The sequence below is a fragment of the Leptinotarsa decemlineata genome, unplaced genomic scaffold, assembly GCF_025532065.1.
Source record: "Leptinotarsa decemlineata unplaced genomic scaffold, Ldec_3_MD MMD2_P_RNA_scaffold_12, whole genome shotgun sequence".
Lineage (NCBI taxonomy): Eukaryota > Metazoa > Arthropoda > Insecta > Coleoptera > Chrysomelidae > Leptinotarsa > Leptinotarsa decemlineata.
In genome coordinates this window covers 4,987,054-5,012,829 of record NW_027412526.1, presented here as the reverse complement: position 1 = coordinate 5,012,829, position 25,776 = coordinate 4,987,054, and the positions used below count along the sequence as shown (strand labels likewise).

Below are 25,776 nucleotides of genomic sequence, written 5' to 3'. Positions count from 1 at the left end.
TTCCTGAAACATCTGCATCTTGCAACGGGTCATCTTCACTGTTTACTGTACAAGTGTTAATGTGTGTTATATTTAGTCTCCGATCCAGAAATAAACGCATTTACTTCAATCCAATGGATTTATTTTCGGAAGTTTGTAAGAACGTATGTAAATTTAGACTACGAAGTGGTATCTTCTGCGCAACATCGCTCGAAGAAATATCGGCCACTTCAAAGATTTAGATTACTCACGTAGTGAATGATGGGTTTCATGTGTTTACAAAAATCGAAAGAGATAATTTTGCGGGAGATGAGTTCAAGAGAATTGGCCTTGATTTTCAGCCAAGTTGAGGACAGATATCTCTCAGTTTTCTCGTTGGTGCCTCCAGTTTTTTACAGATCTCTTAACCTTCTAAATTATCTACAAGAATATTTTTTTGAACTGAAATTGATATACTCGTATAACTTTACAGCAAACCTATACATTAGTGTATATTTCCTGGTGTGAAGAAAAAACAACCTGTAGTCTGGTTCACCAGTGAACTAAGGTCGCAGAGAAATATATTAATGGGTATAAAAACTAGATGTGATTCAACCAAAGACCCGACGAACTTAAGGGTTCATAAAGATTTCAAAAAAGATTACGAAAAAAATCTAATTCTTGCCAAAAAACTTGCATATGATAAGTATATTCTAGAAGCTGAAAATAAAACAATAGCAAGTTGGTGTTTAATCAATCACGAAAGAAATTCGGTAAAAATAAAAATATTAATTCAACAAATGACTTGTGTTCGGAGAATTTCATCGATTCCTTCAGTAGTGTGGCGGAAAATATCATTAAGTCCCTACCTTCTGCGTCAGACTCCGAATTATTGGATTTCAAAAATTTTCTAGCACCTTCTTCCTCATTTCTCATGAAACCTGTTAAACCAGCTGATGTTAAAGAGGCCATCACTTTATTAAAAAACTCCACCTGTCCTGATGTTCATGATTTAAACAGCCGAATTATTAAAACAGTGAGTGACATAATTGTTGACTCTTTGACTGATTTAATCAATAAAATGAAATGCTTTATTCAAATAGGATACATCCTAATATATACAACAATGATAGTAATGTTAACATTAATATACATATAAATACAAAAATACAAAAAAGATATACTTATATTTGTTAATAAGTAGTATTACCTAGGTTGTTAATAAGTAGTCTTACCTTCGATAATTGAAATACAAAAAAAAAGAATATAAGATAAAAAATATCACATAATACCTTAATGGTCTCTTAAATGGTCTAATAAATTTCTTTTGAATAGAATAAGACTGTTAGAAGACTTAACATTTTCAGGTAGACTGTTATACTTAATAAATCCTTTGAACATTAATGTTTTAGTGTTGGATGTTTTTGTTTAATTATTTACATATAAATTATTTTTCATTCTAGTATTATACTGGTGGATTTAGTTATTAATAGGAATAGATCCAAGGACCGAAGCAACATTACCACGTTGAATAGCATAATAATTCTTCCTATCAAAAAAGTGATAGAACGGTAATTTTTCGTTGTTTGGCCTATTCTCCTTCCGAGTTCATGAACGAATGACAGAGACTCCGCGCCATATAAACACCAAAAGTTTCAACCGCTACTGGATAGAACAGATAGTTGTTACCAAGATTTTGGTATTTTTTCGTTTCAATTTTTCGCCTGCAGTTCCAGCAGATTTCGAACTTTCAACTAGATGGGAAGCCGCAACCGTGTCAACGCAAATGAAGTCCCATTCCACAAGTTTACCGTATTTCCATGGCATTACAAAATTCCATCTGGTCGTTTACCATCATCTCGACTGGTACCTAAGGGTTCCAAAATTGCAAGAACATCCACTGACAACATACTTCGTTTCAATATGTCGTTCACCTGGTGATGTCGAGATGTACGCCCTGCACTTCTCCTGCAACTCAAACCATGCATACCTTTCTTATCAACTACGCTACCGCAAATACAAGTATGAGGCACACAAATAGATGAACCCATCCTAAGTCCTAGTGCTATTATGAAAGATTCATCGTCTAATAGTGTTCCAAGAGATGCAACAGATAAAGCATTTGGCCAAGTACCCGATTCCTTGATCATTGCTGCTTTCAGACGAGCCTTATCGTATACACTTGTAGATTTCAGAAGTTTTTTATCATTTATAATGTTCAGAAGAGGTCGGTCCCATGACCTTTGTATTTTCATTTTATCTGTAGGAGGAGCAATATCACTTGCGGCATGCCTAAATGATTTACCTTCAGCATAAAAAACGTCTTTGATATTGATGAATATGGAAGGAAGGATGGAATCGATAAGATCAGAAACACTATTGACTGACAATAGAAAAGCTGGTAAAGCTACGGAAGAAGCCGAACGTAGCCCTAGTCCGCCAAGGTTTACAGGAAGCGTTGCTTGGAGCCATGAATCAATATTGAAATGATTGTTTGTGACATATTCCGTTGTGTTGCGGAGTAAATTATCAAATTCGTCAAGCTCTAACTGACTTAACCAATAGGGGAACATCTGAGGGCGTACATGAGTCTTGGAATCGCCAAACAATTTTTTAAAAGAAAAAATGCAACGTGTTCGGAAAGTTCATTCAATCTGGTGGTCAGCAATTTAAGTGGGAAATAGGAGCACCCAGGAGACTTCATTTAGACTTTTCTAAAATTCTTATACCAGGAGCAAATTTCAAAATGATGGATTCGAAAATATCATTCAGAGTTAAAAGAGTAATCAACTCGCAATTAACAAAATTTGGTTCAATTCAGTTAGGTTGATAAACTTCTAGTGAGTTCGTTGATGGCCAGACGAAAATCAGCAGGTCCTTAGGGATCACCTTGTTGAACACCTCTCTCAGACAGAATCAGATGTTCACCGAAACACTGACTTAAGAAGAGATATAATCCTGGAAACGAATTTTTAACCTAAAAAGCAAGATGTTCCTATCAATCATGTTGAAAGCATTTCTGAAATCTATTTGTCAATCGTTACCAAACCAACCTTTTCATTATCATAGAATATCAAATCGGACAACATACTCCACTCAATTTTAAGTGATGTTATCTCAAAAATGTTTTTCATTGGCATTGGCAACCGAAATGTAAATATTAATGTTCATCTTCAGTTTATCTTTCATGATTACATTTTAACCTTGGTCTTGGGATCGATTATTTATTTATGTGGCATTTTCATGAAAATATGAAGAAATCAACGGTCAATTCAACTTGAGTTATTCTGAAACTCGTTCGTTGTTATTCATTGGAAAACATTGTGGGTGAAATTATAGTTATTTCACCATGGATGTCAAATGCAGCTGTGAGATAATCAACGATAGCGTTCTCCAAAGTATATCAAAGGATATAGGACATATTTTTTGCAACTGAACAAGCCGTTTTTGGCTTGGAGTCCCCTCCAACACCTCAGGGTTCCATATTTGAGCCACTTCCATTCATAGTTTTGTTGAATGATTTGTTTGAAGGTGGTTGACAATGTTTCATGATGCATTTCTTTAATTCGAACTTCCATTATCTAATTTGATATAAAATGATTTGAAATGCCTGAAAGAATCAATAAAATTTTAAAAAAATTTGTTAAAAAAGTAACAATTATATTGAGCAAAAAAACTGAAATTGCAATCAAATAAAATACAAGCAACAATTGAAAACTGAACAATCAACAAGAAAGGAAAATCAGATTTCAAGCCAAGTTACTTCACGACGTTTCGATTTTTAGTCTCTACAGCCGTCTTCGGGTGATCACTCGTATAACTCTGCAATAGCAGTACGTCTGTATTCGTGAACGTATAAACGTAATATAAATAACGCCATCTCTGGAAATAGTTTCTATTACTGGTAATCTAATGATAAATATTTGTGTTTATGTTCAATTTATCTCTCATGATCACTTTGATGTTTATTTCGTTCGATTATTTTCATAGTGTATCGATGAAAACAACGGGGTATAAACAGGAGGAATCGCAATTCAATTCAATCGAAAACAATTTATCTTCATTCGAACATGTTGTCTCTATTATCCTCGCCATTTATCGTGCAATGCGTTCTGCACCAAGAAGTGTAAATATTTTTCCAATATCGAATCTCTCTTCAGTCAAGGGAAGTGTAATAATCCTAGGAATGTGTTGTACTGGTATGATTTCTTTAAGCATCAAATTCTAGGCCCTGGTTACGAAAACTAATAGTACTTTCAAATTTGACTCTGAACGTAGAAACATAACAATAAGTGTACCACAAGGCTCCATATCAGGTCCTATTTTGTTCAATCTCTATGTAAACAGCTCCGACTCTGTAGTTAAAAGACAGTAGTTACAAATCCTATGCTGACGATTCTTCATTGACTATCTCTGCACCTGCACTACAATTCCAGAAAATAAATGTACAAGGGCATTAAAACGAGTATGCAGTTTTTTCAATGGGCAAGATTAATTTTTCAACGTAGATAAAACGTATGTTAGGTTTTCTTGTTGTTTTCAAGCATGTAGAGGTGATGAACTATACTGAATGGAAAAATATCAAACTAAAGATATGGAAAAAAATTATGACTCTTCTTGATACGAAGACAAAAAAATCACGCTCATTCATTGTAGTGGAACATTTGATTTCCCAGAGAAAATATGGGGATTGTAGACCATCAGGCTGGTTATTTGATTTTTTTAATTGAACTTGTGGTAAGGTATACAAACAACAGTGGGGTATTCATAAATGGAAAAGGAAATTCTAAATTGAAGGATGGAAAATGACAGGAGAAACTGCAAAATTCTGAAAAATTACCATGAATGGGAAAGGAAATTCTGAATTGAAGAATGGAAAATGCCAGAAGAAACTGCAAAATTCTGAAAATTACCAAACCCAGAAACATTTACTGGGCATTGTGTCCACAGAAATTCTGCTACATTGTTAGTGGTGGGACAGTTATTGTTATTAGCTGTAACACCTTATAAAAAAATATTCCAAAACCCACTTTCTGTACAATGAAAAGTGATTTTTTTTTCAATTTCTCGACGAAATCCTAAAAAATCTCATTTTTACCGACAAACCCAATGTGGAAAACGATAATTTTTATGTATTTTTTTTCTTCGTCGTCCAACCCAAACTAAATGGCCGAACCTTCAACTTTCTGATTATAAAAATAAAGGGTTTTGTTGCATCATTTTTTTTTTAAATAAAAACAAAAATTTTGTGTGGGTTTGTTGGCCACAGCAATTTCTATTGGCACTTCTGAAGGTTGTTAGTTTGTACTTACTCGAAGTATTGTTATGTTCTGTATTATTTTCTATTTTTTTATTTATTCATCAATATTAGAGTTGAAATTATGACAGAATTCTGAATTTTGTTGTATTTAATTGCGATAATGGACTTGTGAGCTGGTCTTGATGAAACAATACTTTTTTCTCAGCCAAATAGAGCCGATTTTGCTCAATTTCGTCATTCAAATATTCTCATAATACTTCGCCGTTGATAGTTTTACCTTTTTTGAGATAGTCAATGAAAATTATCCCACACGCATCCCAAAAAAGCGATGACATGACCTTGCCTGCAGATGAAACGGTCTTTGCCTTCTTTAGAGCTTGTTCTTCCTTTCGAGTCCACTGTTTTGATTTTTCTTTCGCCTGGGGTATAAAGTGGTGGAGCCATGTTTCATCCATGTTATAAAACGACGCAAGAATTGTGCTTCACTGCTGTGAAACTTTGCTAAACACTCAATAGAAACATCTTCACGACACTGTTTTGGCGCGAGTGTGAGCAAACGCGGCACCCAAATTGCACACAGGTTTCTCATGTCCAAATCTTCGAATAACATACGACGTACCACACGTTTTGAAATGCCTAATTAGTCTGCTAGGTGGCCCAGTTTCAGTCGATGATCATTTTGTACCGCTTTGTGGATTTTTTCACCGTTTCTGGAGTCGTCACCTCATTTGGTCGACCACTGAGATGCTCCTCTTGGCAGCTTATACGGCCTCGTTTAAACTCTGCTACTCAATATTTCACTGTTGTAAACGAAGTAGCAGACTCACACAGGGCAGAATCTAGTTCAGCTTTTAAATTGGTTGGGCTGAAGCCTTTCAAATAATTGTACCATATAACGATGAACAATTTTCTCCATTTTCAAAAATTCACCGAAAACTTTCGCTATTGATGGCTGCCAAACAAATACTAAACAACGCAGCGTCTTCAAACTTGAAACGTATGCGTCATAGATTGTGTACTTCCTAACACAGTGATATTTTTCAAACAACTACCGCCATCTCTAGGTCAGGCAGGGTACTCCTGAGACCACCCTCATTTATGGAAAAAAAAAAGAAAAAGAGATACGTTTCAATGCCCAGTCATTATGAAACATTGTTATTGTCTGATCATTGAGAAAGTCAGTTCTATGATAAATAAATGTCACCGAAATCATGTCAATCGGAAAAAATAATTATTTCATAAGTTTCATTTAATTCAATTTTGAAGTCGACTCAATTTTTTTTCAATTACTACCTTCACTTTTTCCAATTCGCAACACCGAGATACCGTTCCACTATATTTCCTAGTATCGCTATCAATTTTGCTAGTTAATGAGTTAGGCAGATTGTTTGCGTGGGAGACAATAAAAAATGAATAATTCATACTCCTGCCAAGAATTCCTGAAACACGAATCGATTCTGATTTCAGGACTTCGACATGAGTCATCCACCCGACGCCTTCATCGTCCTCTACAGCGTGGTGGACAAGGCCAGCTTTCTGAAAGCGGAAGTAGAACTGACAAGGCTGCAGGACGCTGACCTCCTGCGATCCCGACCCGCGATTGTTGTTGCCAACAAAATCGACTTGGCCAGAAGCAGGGCTGTATCGACTCAAGGTAAGAATGACGTCCGTTTGTGTGCATGTGTAATGTAGTGGGAATTTTTCGCTGACCAATATCAGAATTCTATGAATATAAATGTCAAAATCGATAATGATCTGACAATTGGGATCGTCTGGTGCCGTGAGCAAAAATAGTGTTATTGTGAAACGGTTTATGAGCAATTATAACGTTTCCTTACTTCTTTCTTGATCTAGAGCAAGAAAGCGGTACATATGCTTAGTTGGCTCTTGATAAGGTATCCAAATCTGACCAACGTACAATTCAAGAAAGCAGTTAGAAATTTGCTAGCTGATAGACCCTATTATAGCTTGCAAGAGTAATTCAATGGATCATTTTATATCGTGTATCCCTTTTTACATTTATTTCTATTGTATTTGTAACTGTTTTATTCAAACCTTTATTATTTGCCAGTTTTTATCTATACACCATTTTTTGGTACCTTGGGAGCTGTCTGGCATTTCCATTTAGTCCAAGTCTCCAGAAAACACTGCAGCCTCTTGGTCACATTGCGTTTATTCTTCCATCTTCACATGATACCCATTCCATCAATCTCGTTCCCTGTACTAATTTGTACAGGTTCCGTGTTGGATGTTCGTCATATTCTTCTGGGCGTAATTTTGCCATATATTGCCTGTGATTCAGTGTCTCACATTCGGTACTTTTGTCTAGTACTCTGTGTGCTTCTTATTAGTCCATGTCCTAATCTGGTTGATGTCACCTTCGGGTTTGGCAGAGCCCCTAGTGCGCCCTTGCTGTCTGTAAAAATATTGATCCGCTCATTTCTTTGAGGTCTCAATTTATTAAGCCTTGCACACTGCAAGATAGCAAACACTTCGCCTGAAAGACATTCGTCTTTCAGGCGGATGTGTCTTCAGGCGGATGCCTAGCGGATAGCTGTAGTTTAAATTTCTATCCGCTCGGTATATTCCAGCTTCAGTTACATGCTTGGTCTTTGATCCATCTGTATACCAGGTGTTGTATCCAAACATGTTTTCGGGATGACTAATGGTCTTCCACCCTCCACGGGTGGAAGACCAATATGTGCTCCTCCACTTGTTCTGAAATTTCTGTTTGGTCCAATCTTTTGTAGTTCGGTGAGGGTTCCTTACACCATGTTTCTATTAATTTGAACCCATCCTGCGCTCTATCGCACAGTGTGTTTACAAATTCGCCGGTCTGCAAGATAACTATGTCATCTGCGTATGAATTGTGTAGAATCTATTTTTGTTAAGGTGATTAATTAGGGTATCCAGAACTATGTTCCAGAGAAGGGGTGATAAGACCCCTCCCTGTGGACATCCCCTCATGACCAGTCCTTTCACTGTGATGTTTTCTACATTAATACTCATTGCTCTACTAGAGAGCATCTGGAGTATCCATTCTCCTACTACCAGGGGTACATTCCTGGAGTGTAGTTGCTGGGTAATTGTTGGAAAGGTTGTTTTATCAAACGCTTCCTCGATATCCATGAATACACCCAGGGTGTCCAATGATCTCTCGATTCTGCCAACCACATGGTGAAGGGCCGAATCAGTAGATCTTCCCGGGGTATATGCATGCTGATTTGGATGAAGTGGGTTGTTAACAAGTACTTCATCTCTTATGTACCGCTCACATAGCCTCTCCATGGTTTTTAAGAAAAACGATGTGAGACTAATTGGTCGGAATGCTTTCGGTAGGGTGTAGTCCATCCTACCTGGTTTGGGTATAAATACTACTCTTACTTCTCTTCACTTACTGGGAATATACTTCGGAGCTAGAGAGGCTCTGAATATTCCAACCAGGTGCGGCATACGAGTGTCCGGTCCCCACTGAAGTAGGGGTGGTCTTATACCGTCAGGTCCTGGTGACTTGAAGGGGGAAAAGCCCGATATAGTCCATTTTATTTTGTCCTCATCAATTACTGTACTAGCATATTGCCAGTCGTTGTTGATACATCCGTCCAGTTCGTCGTTCCAGGAAAGACAGAACCTGGGAAGTGAGTTTCCATAAGAATCTCAGCACTCTCCTGGAGGTTGGCGGCTTTGTCGCCATTTTCCTTCGTCAGGATGCCGATACTCTTATGGTGGTCATTTGAGAGTGCCTTCTGTAGCCTAGAAGCTAGTGGGAAGTCTTCGACTGCTTCACAATAGGCTCTCCAGGCTCCTCTTTGCTTTCGTCTGCAGACTTTTTTGAGGAGGGTGCACTTACAGTTGCTGCCACTCCTGCCTCCTCCGTTCTCTTTCTCCTTCTGGCCTCGGCGCCGCAAATGCGCTTATGCCTTGGCCTTTGTATTACATCACGAGGTGATCTGCCATGTCCAGCCTCAGTCCAAGCGGTAGATTGGGATGGACATTTCTGTTCTTACCCAGCCACCGCCTTAGATTGAGGTGAGCATTTCTGTCCGGCCTCGGAATTGGTTTTTGTTTTTGTTGTTTCTGTTTTGGGGTTTGTTGTTTCTGTTGTTGTGTTTGTTTCATTCATGTGCTTCCCACTATTGACAAGGGAGGACTTGGTCACCTGTGACAGAGCCCCGCATTACCAGAGGTAGACTCATTGCAATGAGGTTTCGCCCAGTTCCCCAAGGGGATCGTTCGTAGCGCATATCACCCTGCGGCCATTCAGCTGTCGGCACGATTCCTTACATCTTAGCTTGGGAGGCTAGTCCACAGTGGCATGTTTTGCAAAAGCTTCTGGGTAGTTTCAGTTCCCCTCACCCTACTTATTCCTTCCTGCCACTGACCAGGAGTCCGGCGACCACGTCCGTAAGGGCACATTGGCTTTCCGGATAGGACCTCCAGTCCCCTGGCCGTTCCCCTATCCGCCACCTGGGGACGCGCCCAATAGGTAGCCCAACCCACGGGAAGGATACAAACATACAAACAAAAGCATGAAAACAGCTAAAAACAGGGATAAATTTGACACTCAAGTCTTGAGATTTCTTGATGGTTTGTGGCAATGGTTTAGTGCATAAAACCCAGGGGTAAGGCCTCTTTATGTCATTACTTCCCCTACTGAAGCAACCATTGGAATGAGTAGAAAATTCCAGAACAATGACACTCTAATTTTTCTTTATACAGTGACAGTTTATATTCAATACTGATTATCTACTTTTTTTACCTTCATTCAATGCAACGTTAGGGATGCAAAACCATATCAAAATTCTCAAGTAAACTTCTTTTTTCGTTTCATTAGTATGCTTGAAGTGTCTTCTATTCCATCGTAACTAAGTTACCGCAAATAAAGAGTTAGTCATTCCAATTGGGAACAGGTACCGCTTTCCTACTCCTAATCAAGAAACATGTAAGGAAACGTTACATAACTGTGACAAAAAAACAAACAAGGCATATATAGAAGTTATTTCAATATTTTGAAGAGATAACTTCATATGGGAGGGTGAACCGCTTCGTTACCTAACGCGTACCCCGGCAGTTTGTCAGGCTTCCCTTCCTCTCACGCATAAGTCACCGGAAGGCAGCCTCCTCCTCTCTCGTCGGATAGACGAGACAGTATTATAAAAATATAAGCAGCAAGCACGTTATTTTTTTTTCTTTTTTTCATTGTGTGAAACGTAGCTTAAAAGTGATGATACAAATTTTGTGTATGTACATCATTATTGTCATTATTTAATTAATCCTACAAAAGTAACAATTGACTTATGGTGGCTATAATATATTTACACACACAAAATTATCAATTAATAACCCGTCCTTACATTATCATAATAATATACATGAAATTCAAGTAATGACCTAAACTTTTCTCAAGTTAAACAATTTCAAAATTAAATAGTTCCACTCATATTAGTTCAAATTATCTTGCTACGAGTTAGTATTCAGCCTTCATTTCCTCCGTATGTTTATCATTCGATATTTTAACAGTATGTGAACTTGTAATGAGAAAGTATGAAGACAATTATTACTATTATTAATATATTTTTTGTTTTTCATCGAATTCCGACTTGAATATTTGGCGAAAGTTATGCTGAATATTTGGTGAAGGAACATTGTCAGAGTATTTTACTTTGACAGGGTGGATTCACCAGTTCTGAGTAATGGAGAAATCACGTTTTCCATCGATTAATATACATATAAATTATTAGTCAATGTAATATAAGTAAGTAGTATAAAACGGCCTATACGACTGATGCAAGAAAATCACAAAACTTCATTTGAGCACTTTGATGTCGTTCTGCCTTTATAATGAGCATTTATTACTCTTTACTATTAGGAAACGGGGTACAGTAATTTATTAGTGTGACAACAAACAAGGAGAGAAAAAAGTTTCGTATTAGAGTTCCAAAATAAAAAATTTATGCATTTCAATTTTGGTCAAAAAATTCGTTAAAAAAGCATGCGTTGCATGTTTTAGAATGGTATAAACTGTTTTTTTTTTCGGTTTCATTCCCCCATTGAGTAGGGAAGGGGGTTTGATTTGTTCACCTCTTCTTTGATAACACTCCGTCTATAATATTAGATTCTGATTCATCGTGCATTTTGCAAACATTTCAAAATCTCTTCATACGATTTTGTTTCTCATAAGTGTTTGATCGTAATATTCTTCTAATAAAATTAAGAGATTATGGCATTAATGGTGATGTTCACCAATGGTTATCTGACTATTCATCCCATAGAAACCAGAAAGTCAGAGTTCAAGATGATATCTCACAGGAATTGGATATACATATAGGTGTGCCTCAGGGTAGTGTTTTAGGACCTCTGCTTTTTATCTTATACTTAAATGACATAAACTTGTTTATGTCATTTATGAACGTTATGAACGTTGATTTTATAAATTTATTTGCAGATTATACACTATTGGCATGCTACGATACAAGCTTAGATAAAGCTATTGATAAAATGAATGCCGCATTAAAGAATGTAAATGAGTACCTCATGGCAAATAAATTAAAACTGAATAAAATTAAACTAAAGGAATGATTATTACAACAAAATATAAATGGAACAACCTTGATTTAAATGAAATAAATCTACAAATCGATAATGAAAACATTGAAATTGTGTCATATATCAAATATCTTGGATTCCAATTAGATGAAATTCTGAATAACTTATCACCTTCATATTTTTCTGAATTTATTAGTTCAAATTCAACTAAAAATTTTTATTTTCAATTTGGAACTATATCTACATTTTGAGTTTTTTTATATAATTATTTTCAATATCTAGTTAGTAATATGTCTTATATAATATTGTGTATTAGGATTACCTATTTCAATAAATATATTCTTCTCCTTCTCCTTCTTTTTCGTAGTGAGATTAAATTAAAGAAAGTAATGAAACAAAGTTATTCATTCGTATCTCAACATGGTGGTTATAAACTACTATTGTTTTCCTTTGCGCGTGTCTTTGCAGACAGATCAAATTATCCAGGTTTAATTTAGTGGAATCCCTTCAGCGATTTCAGACAAGTCTGTTCCATTAGGGGCAAATTATCATTTCCAAAACAACCTTTTTTCCAAACCGTTCTCGTGTTTATGACTCTTTCTTTCCCACAACCTGTCGAGATAAGTTTAATTTATATATCAAATTACTGTGAACAGCAGTTACCGAAATGTTTCTGAAACGCAGTTCAGAATAAGGGCAAGTTGTCTTGACAAAACTTTATGGCATCGACAAGAGCAGCAAACACAGAAGAGACGTTGGATGGCAAAGCAGATGTGTGAAATGACAAAATGTGTATTATATATATATATATATATATATATATATATATATATATATATATTATATATATATATATATATATATATATATATATATATATATATATATATATTGGTATTCAAAACTATTTTTTTCGTGGGAATAACCCACAATTGGTTTGTAAGTTACTTAGAGGGTAAATACTACTATTAGAGGTTAGCAAAAATAAATCAGAATCTAAAAATTGTTTCTTTGGGGTTCTTCAGAGTTCTATATTAGGTCTACTCTTATATATATATATATATATATATATATATATATATATATATATATATATATATATATATATATATAGTTTTCCTACTCTTAATGGTAATAAAAATTATAATACTAGAAATTGCCTACAGTTGGAAGTGCCAACACACAGATTAGTTGTATCTGAAGCATGTCCTAGGCTTATGGCCATTAAATTGTACAATAAACTTTCAAGTACAATAAAAATCTGGCTCTAAAACAGTTTAACTATCAAATCAAAGAGTTGCTCCTGAATAAATCCTATCATTCTTTCAAAGAATATATGGATGATAACTTATGACCCTGTACATGTCTAACATTTTAGGCCGCTTTTAATAACGGTGCTGTTGCATAAATAGCAGATTATTTTAGGTTTTAACTATTATATATTATATTATACTATCTATGTAAATTGTACATTGTGCCTGCAAGTGCACGGAATTTGTATTTTTAATGTTGTATTTGCACACGTTTTGACATACTCAATGTCGTCTATAGATGATCCAACTGAATAATTATTATTATTATTATTATAACTCTCGTGTTTTTCTTGCAGATGGTAAATGCCTGGCCTGCACTTTTCGAGCTAAGTTCATAGAAATATCTGTAGGCATCAACCACAATGTAGACGAACTACTAGTAGGAATTTTAACGCAAATCAGACTAAAAGTACTGAACTTCGAGGAAGGAGGACACACTCCACAATGGTACAAGAGTCGAGGAATGGTGAAAGCGAGTATGAAAGCAAGGCAAATGTTCACATGGCTATTCGGCAAAGAGGACTCGAAATTCAAAAATTGTGAAAATCTTCATATCCTGTAGCGGTTCGAGGAAACAATTTTGTAAGAAAACTGAAAAAGAATATAAGAATTATTTCTACAATCTCTTGGTATATACAATTTTGGATCATCTCTGTAGAATACACCAGAATAGAGTATACAAAGAGAGATGATACAGAAGGAAAGGAGGTCTGTCTAAACTCTTTGGTGGAAAACTTTTATAAACCGGCTTTTTTCATTTCAATGAAGAATTGGCCAATATTTTCCTCTTCGAGATATTGGTTCTATATTTCCAGTTTCAGATGAACTGGTATATTTCCTAGATTCATCAGACTGTAATTATGAAGATATGTAATAACTCTCACTTTCACTTTCAAAAAATCTCTAAATTCTTCAAAATATACATAAAAAAAGTAGCAATGACACCAGATTGATGATAACACAAAAGTTGGAATGAGGTTATCATCGATGATATACACTGCCCTCTGGATTCAAAATCATTCACAAAAGATAGATCGTATCAATTAGGCCAGACAAAATGGGAGAAAAACGGTCTGAGTTTACAAAAATTTCCAACAAGCTGAATTTTTGTACAGACCTCAAATATGTCATTATAAATGAATTATCAAAAGTCCCTATCGATCCCACTTGTGCATTGTTTTTTATTCTAGGTGAAAGGTCACAAATTATTGTTTCTTACGTATATCTCTCAGATGGTGAAAGCTACCGAAAAAAACGTACCGTGAAGGCTTACAGATCGTAAAATTCTGTACATATATGGTGTCAATACTTTTTATTAGGAATCACGGTTCTCGAGTAATCGCGATTTTAGTTCCTCATGAATCTTTTCTTTTCCTTCTTGCTCGATTCGTGTGGATTGTTTAAAAAAAATAGATATGCCAAATACATCCTTATATTTCCCAGGAATTTTCATATATTACATTTTATGCAACATTCGTACAAAAGTGGCCTTGACAATGCATCCACATTTGTTCCGGTAGTTTTTTTGCAATTACCAAAAGATTCATTCAACAGTTTCTCTGGAATATTACTGAAGCTTTTTCCAACACCAAATCGTCATTTTTACACCTCGACACGTGTTTCGATCACCAAGTGATCATCTTCAAGGGGAAGATAAAACTAGAAACTACTCAAAACTAAAGGTATTTATGCTATTCAGGTACATCATACAGGTAGGTAATCAGTAATACCACCCATACAAGTGTACCACCCTGAATTAATTTTACAATTGGCCTTTCTATTATTCTACAATAAGTCCTTATGTATGTTTAAATGTTACAGCTATATATAGAACAATTTTCAGCTATATAAAATTAGTTTCACCATATTGCCTATCTAAATATATTTACAATGTGTCTTTTTTGTAGTAATCAGTAAACCCAACAATATTATTTCAACACGCTATATAGTATGCTATTTGGTATTGGTCCGTTATCGTTATTCATGATATTATTATGTTTACTTATTTCTACACTCTCATAGGCATCTAGTTGCCTGTTGTTGTTGACTTGTCTAACTAATCTTAAAGAACTGAAGTCTATGGAATGGTTTTGTTGCAAAATATGATGGGCGACTGCTGATTTTTCTGGTCTTCCATATTTTAAGTGTGCTATGTGTTCCTTATATCTCACTTTAATAGATCTTTTTGTCTGTCCATAATATTTTGCATCGCAGTCCTTACATTCAATTTCGTAAATTCCAGACCTCTCCGAATTCTCGACCTTGTCTCTTGGACTTCCCAAAAGGCTATGCAGTGTATGACTTGTCCTAAAAACCACCTTCATACCTGGTTCCTTGAAAATCTTTCCAAAGTTCTTCGTATATTGGTGGTATGGAACTGAGATGTATTTATCTTGGTTTTTGTCCTTTCTGAAAGTCGAGATTTCGTTCATTCTTAACCTAAACTTCTTTTTCCTAATTATGTCATCTACAATACCCCTCGGGAAACCGTTAGTGGCTGCTATTTCCTGTATTGAACGTTTTTTTTTTGTGAACCTATCATGTGTTAGAGGGAAAGTCAAAAGACGATGCACCAAAAAATTCAACCCAGCACGTTTGTGCTGTCCACAGTGATGTGAACTGTCAGGAATATACCTGTACGTGCTTGTTTCTTTTCTAAATATATCGTATTCTAACCCTCCATATTTGCTCCTCATTACCAAAACGTCAAGAAATGGTAGTTGTCCCTTATTTTCTAATTCATACGTGAATTTTATTGATGGACATCTATTATTTAAAAAGGAAACAAAGTCCTCGATATTCGATTTTTTGGTATCGAATACCGTGAAAATATCATCCACATACCTTAGCCAAATCCTAGGAAAAGACTTTGACTTTTCTTTAGTTTCCATTTCGAATCTGCTCATGAACAGGTCTGCCAGGTAGGGGGACAAGGGATTTCTCATGGCCGTTCCTTCCTGTTGTCCAGGTAGAAGGTTGCTTTTGTGAACAATGAGTAGTTTCTAGTTTTATCTTCCTCTTGAAGACGATCACTTGGTGATCGAAACACGTGTCTAGGTGTAAAAATAACGATTTGGTGTTGGAAAATACTCCAGTAATATTCATTACTACACCAAAGGTTCCAAACAGTACATCATAAGTTTCTCTGGAGCAGGTGAAAGTGAAGTCTGGATCGGCTCAACACTATTATTCATCAATTTCGAGCCCCAGCCAAGATTCAGTTTATTATCCAGCCACACTTGCATTTGGTAAAAAACGCACGAAACAAATGTTGATAAGTAAAAGCAAATGTTGTAGGAAGACAAGATAACTGTACTCTTCTATTGTTCTCATTTTCAGGAAATTCAAAAATCTATCAATTTCGCTTTTTTCCAAGCTTCATATACAGTGTGTAAAAGCCAAATGGAATAAGTTCATTATTTCAATTAGTGTACATAAAATGGAAAGTATAGGTTTGTGATATATCGTTTGAAAGTTATCTTCATTCTATATTCAAAAATGTTATCTCTCTCAAGTTTTCTGCAACAATCAAAATAAATTAAAATCATGTGGTCACCGGAATTTGATAAAATACACTCAAAAACTAAACTGTAATGTGAAACGTAATGAAATGTAGAGTACGAAAAATAACTATGGATGTTAACGAAGTAGATGTTCAAAATGTTCACCGCGAACGACTTGGCAACGCCCTAATCTCAAATACAACTGTCTTCTAACATTATTTTACGTACCTAATCACAAGCGTTATTCGTTCTTTCAAGTCATTCAAATCTAAAGGTTTAGTTTTGTTCACATTGCTCTTTACATATTCTTGTAAAAAGAAGTATAATGATGGCGCTGGCCATTCAATCGGTCCTCGCCTCCATATCCACCGATTGGGAAACGTTGTATCGAGGTATTGACGGACATTAACTTGGTAATGTGGTGGTGCTCCATACTGCTGTAACCATATCGTATTCACTGGAACTTGAGGGTTTCCTGGATCAGGATATGAATTTTCTGAAATTGGAATGACATAATTTTGAAGTAGTAGTGCCAAATAATTAACGCCATTCAAGTTGCCCCCAATGAAAAAGGGACCAATGATATGGTTTCCTACAATCCCTGCCCAAACATTAACCTTTTGAGGGTATTGCGTGTGTTCTTTTCTCATCCAGTGAATTGTCCGTTGACCAGTAGCGGCAATTTTGCCGATTTGCGTGACCGTTAAGAGATAAAGTACACTCATCAGAAAACGTCTTTTGATTGGATGATATTATAATCCAAGATGACCATCATTTGCTCACAAAAATAAGTTCTTCTATCAAAATTGTCTTCCATAAGCTCCTGAGTAGGTATCATTTTATAGGGATGCATTTTCTTTTCTTTTAATATGTTCACTATCGATGTATGGCTAACATTGAATGAAGTGGATGCCTGTCTACTCGATGTATGTGGGTTTTTCTCAAACTCAAGCATTACATCTAATTGAGTGTATCACTCATTGCATTGGCAGCTACTTTTTATATCTGCCCACATGACCAAGGTCGCGAAACTGCTTCTCTATTTTGCTCATTGTTCCTTGAGATATAGGCAGTAAATTAGGAAATTTCTCATGAAATAGGCGAGGTACTTCCTGTTGTGTTCAGGATTTATATCTGTAACCAATTATTTGTTAAACTGTTATTTTATGCATTTCCGTTAATCTTGTTAGTCAGACTTGAAGTTAACGAACTTTCAAACTCAAATTGAAATACTAACAACTAATGTTGTAACATACAAAACAAGTTGACAGGGCGTTTTGAACTGTTGTCACGGAAATTATTAACAGTTTTTTAAGGCTACCATCTAAAAAGAACATTGCTATGGTTTCTGCTTACTTTCTTATTATCAAATTTCAGCATGAAATAAGTTTGGAGTATATTGCAATAAGTTTTGAGTGTATTTTATCGAATTTCGGTAACCACATGATTTTAATTTATTTTATCTTAATTGTTGCAATAAATTCGAGAGCGATAACATTTTTCAATAGAGAATGAAGAGACCTTTCAAACGATATATCACAAGCCTATACTTCCTATTCAAAGAATTGGGGGTTGTACATGTCATTCGACGGGGGTTGAAGGTATGGGTAGCATTTTACCGTTGAAGTATGTCAAATTATAATGTAAATTTGATGTATTTCGGGATTTTGTAAAAAATATGTACCATAACCGAATTAATGAATTTATTCCATTTGGCTTTTACACACTGTATACAAATAAGGAAGCCAATTCTGTTCTTGATGGTGGCATGCAGAAACATGCAATATAGCAATTTAAATGCTACAGTTTTTCCCTATTGAAAATTTCCGATGTTTTAAACTTTGTGAAGAATATATTTCTGTTTCAGTTCAAGCTTCCCCAGGTTTTCAAAAAGTAAATGATTTTCCCAATAAATGATTTTATCACTTGGAGTGGATGCTTATCATTAATAGATCCACATGTTATCCGACATTGATAGAAACACAGCGATAATCTCAATAGAAAGGAAGAAGCAATGAATATCACTACACCCTAGATCATTTATATCGATTAAGAGAAACGAAGCCACGCATATCAGTGATGATATAAAACCGGAGATAAATTCCAACATTGCAGTTTCTGCATTGCAGTAGTGGACGAAACGTCAGGCATAGAAACCTCCAGACCATGGCTAGCAAACCCGGAAGAAAGTTTTGAAACAATGGTAGTTATATTGATCTTATTGCGTTTGAATAATAAGGGCATCAGCTTCATTATCAGCGCAATTTATTGTGAGCATTAGCGAAAAATCGTTGTTGGTTTGTTGGAACAGTCATTTGTCGATCAAAAACGATTACAGACGATGAAGATTGAATGGGCCTGAGATAATGCCCACTGACCATATATTTTTGAAGTTTGAAATCGCGATAACTGGCGAACGGTGCTTCCTAAGAAGAAAAATTTTGGAAGTATTTTTGTAAGAAATTTTATGAGCTACGAACTTCTACTGGAACATTTTTGGTAGCTCTAACTGTTTAAGAGAAAGATGCAAAAAACAAAATTTATGACTTTTGACATTTCATTCATAATGACGTATTCAAGCCTGTACAGAAATCCGGCTTGTTGGGAATTGATGCGAACTGCAATGTCTATTTTGTCCATACGTCGACAACAAGGACCATAAATGTCGGAAAACGTGGCAAAATATTGGATGTTTTGAGTGATATACACTAAATATTTTACTGGCTGGAGAGTTGGATTGGATACATTTCATTATTGGCATACTTTTGTAGGTTACGTATTCATGAAATCTCAGTTTATGATCCAAAATCAACCCTTAATACGGTCTAAATTGTATCTCAGAGTCTCCCATTTTCATGCTGTAGTTCTTTACTTTTTTCCTGACTCTATCAGTTCCAAAGATAATAGCTACTGATTTGTTTGGATTGATTTTCAACAAACTGTCAGTGGACACTTTTAAAATCGTATTTAGATCAAAATTTATTTCGGTTACTGCTTGACCTACATCTGAAGATTTGAAAGTTAAATAAAGTTGAGAGTCATCTGCATAAAGGTTATATTTACAAGACTCCAACTTCTTGATAAATGTGGCAGTATAGAGGGCATAGAAAATTGGGCCTAAAATGCTGCCTTGGGGTACTACTGTTTTAACTTCCCTCCAAGTGGAAGGAATATGAAGAATCTGTACTTTTTGTAATCTACTATCAATTTATTATCCAATGTCAACTCATACATAGGGCTTTCCACGATTTTTCAAGTAAATATGCCAGTACTAATGTTATCCATCTTATATTCTTTTGTAACTCGTTCAAAAAAATTTCCTCTTCGTATCAACTTGTAGAAAGTTACCTCTAAATTTTTGTAAATAGCTGATAAGTTAGAATATATTTCGAAACATATATAGTTATATAGTTTTCGTTTATTCGTTATAAATGTATTCGTTCTAATGGTGGTTCTATTCATCTCACTTTCACTAAAAACATTACGTTTCTATATGGAAGTTGGTAAAGGACTTATGTAAAAAAAGTACTTCCGATCACAAGTAGCATTAGAAACTTTTATAATGATGACGATGTTGATTTTGTGATTACGTACTGAAATAATATCAGTTTGTTAAAGTGGTCTTTGGAGAATCAAAAGTAACCGTTGATACACGATGCTATCAGCGAAAATGATCTTAATGAAGGCTTCATAAAGGCCGTTCAGTATATGTTTTTCAGAAAAGTATGTTACATATCTATGAGACATTATGGGAGTATGATAATCAAACTTGAAACTTCGTTTTGAACTGTTCAATGACTAAAAATTTCAATAAGTGTGTAATCACTAATAATCAAAAATGTTTGCACAACAATCAAATTGAAATGCAAGAAAATAAAATTTTTCCTTATAGGTAGGTAGGTAGGTATATCTACTGAAAATAATTTCCATTCCTTTCCAGATTGATGTATGTTTTTTAAAGAGGACCATTTGATGAAGAAAACTAATTAATACAGTGTATTGTATAATTTTCACTATAGAGGGTTTTACAAAAAGCGCGACGCGTGTTTCGCTATACAATAGCCTTCTCAAGCATAAATTAAAACTAAAAGTCGTTTCCCTTGGAGCACCGTAAATAAATTTGTGTGTGCTGGAAATATTTATAATTATTAGTTATGAAAGTTTCTCCATTTATTCTCTATGAAAGCCTTCAAATCAAAAATCAACATCAAAGCCAAGTTCGGAATTGAAACAATTACTAGTTACCAGAAATTATATTGAATTTGTATTCTAATCATGTACTCTGTGTACAATGTATGTATTAAAACAATTTTCAAGTATATCATCTGAATAAAATGATAAACTTTCCAGAAACACTGAGTCCTTCCAAATATCTGAGCCATGCCGATCTTTTGAATGTATCTACATATATATCCTTTGCTATATAGGATAGGAATTATACATACTACTACTACTCTCAAGCTATTGACCAAATCATGCATGACACAATGTACCAAAATCTGTTGTTATCGTCATTTCTTCAGTAAAGTAAAGTAGTAGTGGATACTTAGTTTTTACGTTTGAAAATAACTTGTATTTTGTTACTCTGTGAATTTTTCTACATCCTAAACTTTTTGACAATAATATTTGTTGTATGTTGTTTAAAATAAAAAACTCTTTATAAAGGTGCGTATTCATTTATATCGTTTGTTCTCAGTTGCTAAGGGAAGCAAAGGCCATAAAAAAAGAGAAGAAGAAGAACTAGGTATTTTTCAAACTAACGGCTAACAGTAGCTTGCGAAATTATTTCGAGAAAAATGAAAAATTATTAAAGTTTTTACCCATTACCGACCCTGGATATTTCCAGGCGCTAGATCAGAGTCAAAAATAATAATAAGGTTTATTTGCTTAATTATGCAATTTATGGTGACAAGATCAGGTTCACAAAATTCAAATAGAAGTAGTTGTTCTCGCTGAAGAAGAATAGGTATTTATACACCCGTTGTATGCAAGTATACTTCATTATTTTCATGTTTTCTATTTCCTCAATCAGATAATTCATACCACGAGATTATTGCTATGTCCAGGTAAGTCATATTTGGCAATTTAGCTAGTATAGCACAATTCCAAATCTAGTCTCACTCATCATTTGAATTTTATTATTTACTTATTACTGGGAAAGTTCAATAGAATCGATCCTTTGCAAATTTTAGACATTGGAAATAGTTTTTGAAGAATGAAAAAAAAAGTAAAATCCTCAATATCTCCTGAAATACTGATATTGCGAAAAACTTAAGTGTTTTCAACAATATTGAATATTGTCAACCTTTGCAGAGCTATTGACGAATTTATTGATTTTTTTTTGACTTACCTATATGGGAATATCTCCCTTGCTATTGAATTTATAAAAAAAAATAAAAATCTCTCCTAAAAATATACCTACCCCTTTAAATTTAAGTTACGAAACTTTTTCACTTCCAAATAGAATAGAATAAGAATCCAGGAGTTGTTTGGAGAAAACGAAAAGAAAATTTTTGACTTTTTCACTATTTATTTTCTAATTGTAGAGAAATTATTGAATTGAAGAATCAGTCCATACAGAATACTTGATTTTTTCATGCTAACTATTAGTTTGCATATAATTTTAGTTTAGACGTACCGATATTTTTGCGAAAAAACGCCACGGAGAAGTACTTTTCCCATTTTCTGATTTTCCCCATTTACTACAGTTGACTTAGAAATCTCAACAACGAAAACTTGTCATAGTGATAGATAAATTTGAAACAATTTCCATCTAGAAAATCAAACACAATATTTATTCACATTTCTTTATTCAAAATGTTCACTGTCCGTGACTTTGTTGGTCGACTTGGGAAACCTCAGAATTGTAACCCAAAGATTAACTTGGCTAATTTTAGATGAAAAGCCGTGTTAAATACTTAATAAAAATTGATTTCACTAAACGGCAACGTCATACAATACCTTCCTAGGGTATGATGAATACTAAACTACATCAGTCATTGACATATTCAAGGACCACTATTCATTATTTAGTTTAGAGTTACATCATGAATGGTAAAGGAAAGGTAAGCAGCACCTTTACAAATGAAGAGTGAATTTTGGCAAAATTGAGACGATACTCATGAAGCATTATATTTGTGTCACTTGCCCGTGTACGGGTGTCTACGAAAAAGCCAGATACGGATCATGAATCAGCTGGGTTGGTACCAACAAAAATAACATACTCAAAGATGTTAGGATATTAATTTTCCTTAATTTTATTTTTTTTATAGAAAGTAAGAGTTTTTTAAGACTAAGGTTTCCGAAGTCGACCACCAGAAAAACAAACTCAACAGGTAGATGTTTTCATTATACACTTTATTCGTCCCCTGCGTCATTTTCCATCACAGAAAAATTACTGATTCGAATTTGGCAAAGGCTTAGACCAATCAACGGTGAGAATGAGATGATCATAACCGTGTCCATTGAGCATGGGAATGGCCTTGGCTGCATCGTTCCTAAACTTGAAGTGGATGTAAGCGAAGCCTTTGCACAGGCCTGTCTGTTTATCTTTTGCCAGATAGAGCTTCTGAATGGGTCCAAAAGGTTTTACAAGCTCCTCCAAGTCCGTTTCCGTGGTAGAGTCGCTGAGATTAGCTATTCTGATGGCAGCATAATTATCGTCTCTTCTACCCATGTTGGGACCATCAGTTCTCTTGACAGCGCCGTCTCTCAAACTTGGAGGGACATATTTTGAACCGCCAGGTTTATTGGCCTCGCCACTGGGTAATCCTGTGGGGCCTCCGCCGGGAGCTGGGGCTTTTTTATCGTCAGGTACTTTACCACCGGCCAACATGGTGTCTTTCCAAGGACACTTGGAAGTCCAATGGTCTCCGTTACAAGTTCGGCATTTGACAACGTTCTTGTCACCCATGGCTGCAAAAAAAAATATCTCAGTATAATCTATAAAGCTAAAAAACAACCTCCTTATAAACAATCTTATGAAACTCCTAAAATTGAACCAAATTGAAGAAGACATGGATGCAATTGTATTAAATAATCATCAATTTGTTGACATTGTTCTACCACTAATAACTGAACATGGTTGATGCAGTTTATGAAATGAAACTTTTCAAAGTTTGGAGATATAATTTTCTTTTCTTGATATTGCCAAATAATAATAATGATTGGAACAGGTGAATAACGGTTCATAGTATGAGATCGTGAAAAGAAAGTACAATTTCACAAGTTTCACTTTACCAAAAGCGAGTTTCCAAAATAGTTAATTTTTCAACTGGTTGTATCTTCAAAAGCAGACTGAAGTGTTAAGTTTTGACAAATATAATTAATTTATTAGTTGGTGAAAGGCATCTTCACCTTATCAATGAATCTGATCATATCTAATTGAAGCAAACAAGCTTGTTAGGGATTGTGTTCGGCAGACTATACCTGTCCTTAAAAAAAATTGTATTGACTTTTGAATAATAAATACCTTTCAACTTATCAAGTCCTTCATCTTCCTGTTTATTATCCTCCTCCTTGCTGGTGATGAACTGCATATAAACATCTTCTGCAACAATGGTGGTATGTGGGTTTGGCCCAGGCTTATCATTAGCAGACTCTCCGAATTTTTTCCAAGTTTTGCGAACAGCTATCGATTTGGAAACTTTACGTGTCTCGATTTTGTAAGTGCGAACGATTTTAATTTTCTTATCGTCGTCATTGTAACTATAATCTGTCACAATCTTGTAACCATTCTCATAAACCTCTGTCGAGGCTGGTAAGGCGCCGCCTTCCAATTCCACCTCATCTGCCCAACTAGATTTCACTTCATCTGCTGCAGGCATAGTTTTGGTTTTTGATTACTTAGAATGTATAATATAACAAAAAATATTGTTGAATTTTAGCATGCACACGTTCACTACAAGCAACTTTTAACCTTCAAATGACAAGATAGAAACTAAAAGTCCATTTCTTCTTCTTTTTTTTTGGAACTTGCATTCTGTTGTTAGGCCAATTCTTGAAACACTCGTCGCAAAATATGCACAGGTGACGTCCAGCAAAATAATCCTGAGCAATACTTATTCTTAAGACAATTGCATGTATACAACTGAGCATGATTTCTGCCCTAGAACGGGTATTTTCGAATCACGCGCAGTGGAAAACTCCTATTTTTTGTATCATTCCAATAACGATTCGAGAATACCCACCCAATGGTTATTTTCTTTTTTTTTTACTTTTTTCGTGTTAAGAAGTAAACAATTCAAAAATCTCAGTCGAATATATACCGCAAGAAAGCACTGTAACACTGAAGAAAACAAATTGATCTGTCAAAATTTCGTGTAATGAAGAATTGAAATGGGCAAACTTCTAATTCACTCCGATGAGTTACTGCATGAATATAATAAATTTTTCCGATTGGAAAATATTCTGTTCATCCAATCATCCTCAAGCAGACTGGACCAATCAATAAAGCGGGGACGAACAATTCAAAGCCAAATTCTATTTTTCCTCTGTACCACAACCTTACAAAACTTCAAGGTTCAAGAATCTGGCTACTTGTTCTCATAAAGAAATCGTCAATATGTGCAGAATTAGGAGGACTTATTCTCTCAGTAAAGCGCAACTTCACAAACATAAGATAGTTGATGACAACCGCTGCGAATGTGGGAAAATACAGACCCTCCAACATATATTATTTGCCTGCCCTAACAATGTTCATAATATATGAATACTTCATGCCTCTCTCGTTATACCTCCTTGAACAATTCAGCCTCTCACCTTCCACGATATCTTTTTCAAACATATATCACCATCTAACATACAAACCATATGCAAATTTCTAATTTCTATATCACCATCTAACATACAAACCATATCCAGATTTCTAATTGAATCCAATAGAAAGCTGTAGTAATCAAAACAAATCTAATACTTGTGCGCATGCAGTACTTCGCCAATCATGACCTGATCATAGTGCCCATACAGTTAAGTGCATCATTTCACAGTAGTACTTATACTCTAGTGCAGTCGGAAATTGCTTGTTATTTGACTTCAATTACAGTTGAACATCGTTTTAGCGCAAATCCAGGTGGGGTTTGGGTACGACTCAGATCCACTTCAGTGTTGGCTCCACCTGTAATAGCAACATTATTCTGGAACTCCTGGCTGGATAGTTCTGGCAGATTAAGCCATTAACGGAAAAATAAGAAGAAGA

The 25,776-nt window shown here is 35.2% G+C and overlaps 2 protein-coding genes across 2 annotated transcripts in view; one reads left to right on the top strand and one right to left on the bottom strand.

Annotated features, from left to right (window-relative positions):
- Rgk3 (Rad, Gem/Kir family member 3) overlaps window positions 1–13,699 on the top strand; it is a 224,679-nt gene extending 210,980 nt beyond the window's left edge. The window contains exons 5-6 of the mRNA XM_074172604.1: window positions 6,686–6,872; window positions 13,374–13,699. Of these exons, the coding sequence (XP_074028705.1) occupies window positions 6,686–6,872; window positions 13,374–13,639 (453 nt within the window). The 3' untranslated portion in view covers window positions 13,640–13,699. The remainder of the gene's footprint in view (window positions 1–6,685; window positions 6,873–13,373) is intronic.
- An 8,674-nt stretch (window positions 13,700–22,373) lies between these two features.
- Window positions 22,374–24,518, bottom strand: eIF3g1 (eukaryotic translation initiation factor 3 subunit g1). The gene is made up of 2 exons (XM_023161143.2): window positions 24,052–24,518; window positions 22,374–23,495 (listed from the first exon to the last, which is right to left on the bottom strand). The coding sequence occupies exons 1-2, from the start codon at window positions 24,404–24,406 to the stop codon at window positions 22,975–22,977; spliced, it is 876 nt and encodes a 291-aa protein (XP_023016911.1). The 5' UTR covers window positions 24,407–24,518; the 3' UTR covers window positions 22,374–22,974.
- Window positions 24,519–25,776: the final 1,258 nt, after the last annotated feature.

Excerpts from the sequence above, each read along its gene's own strand:
- eIF3g1 (XM_023161143.2), bottom strand. The coding sequence starts at position 24,406 with ATGCCTGCAGCAGATGAAGTGAAATCTAGTTGGGCAGATGAGGTGGAA. Across the intron at positions 23,496-24,051 it reads AGGACTTGATAAGTTGAAAG|CCATGGGTGACAAGAACGTT; the intron begins GTATTTATTATT and ends TTTTTTTTGCAG.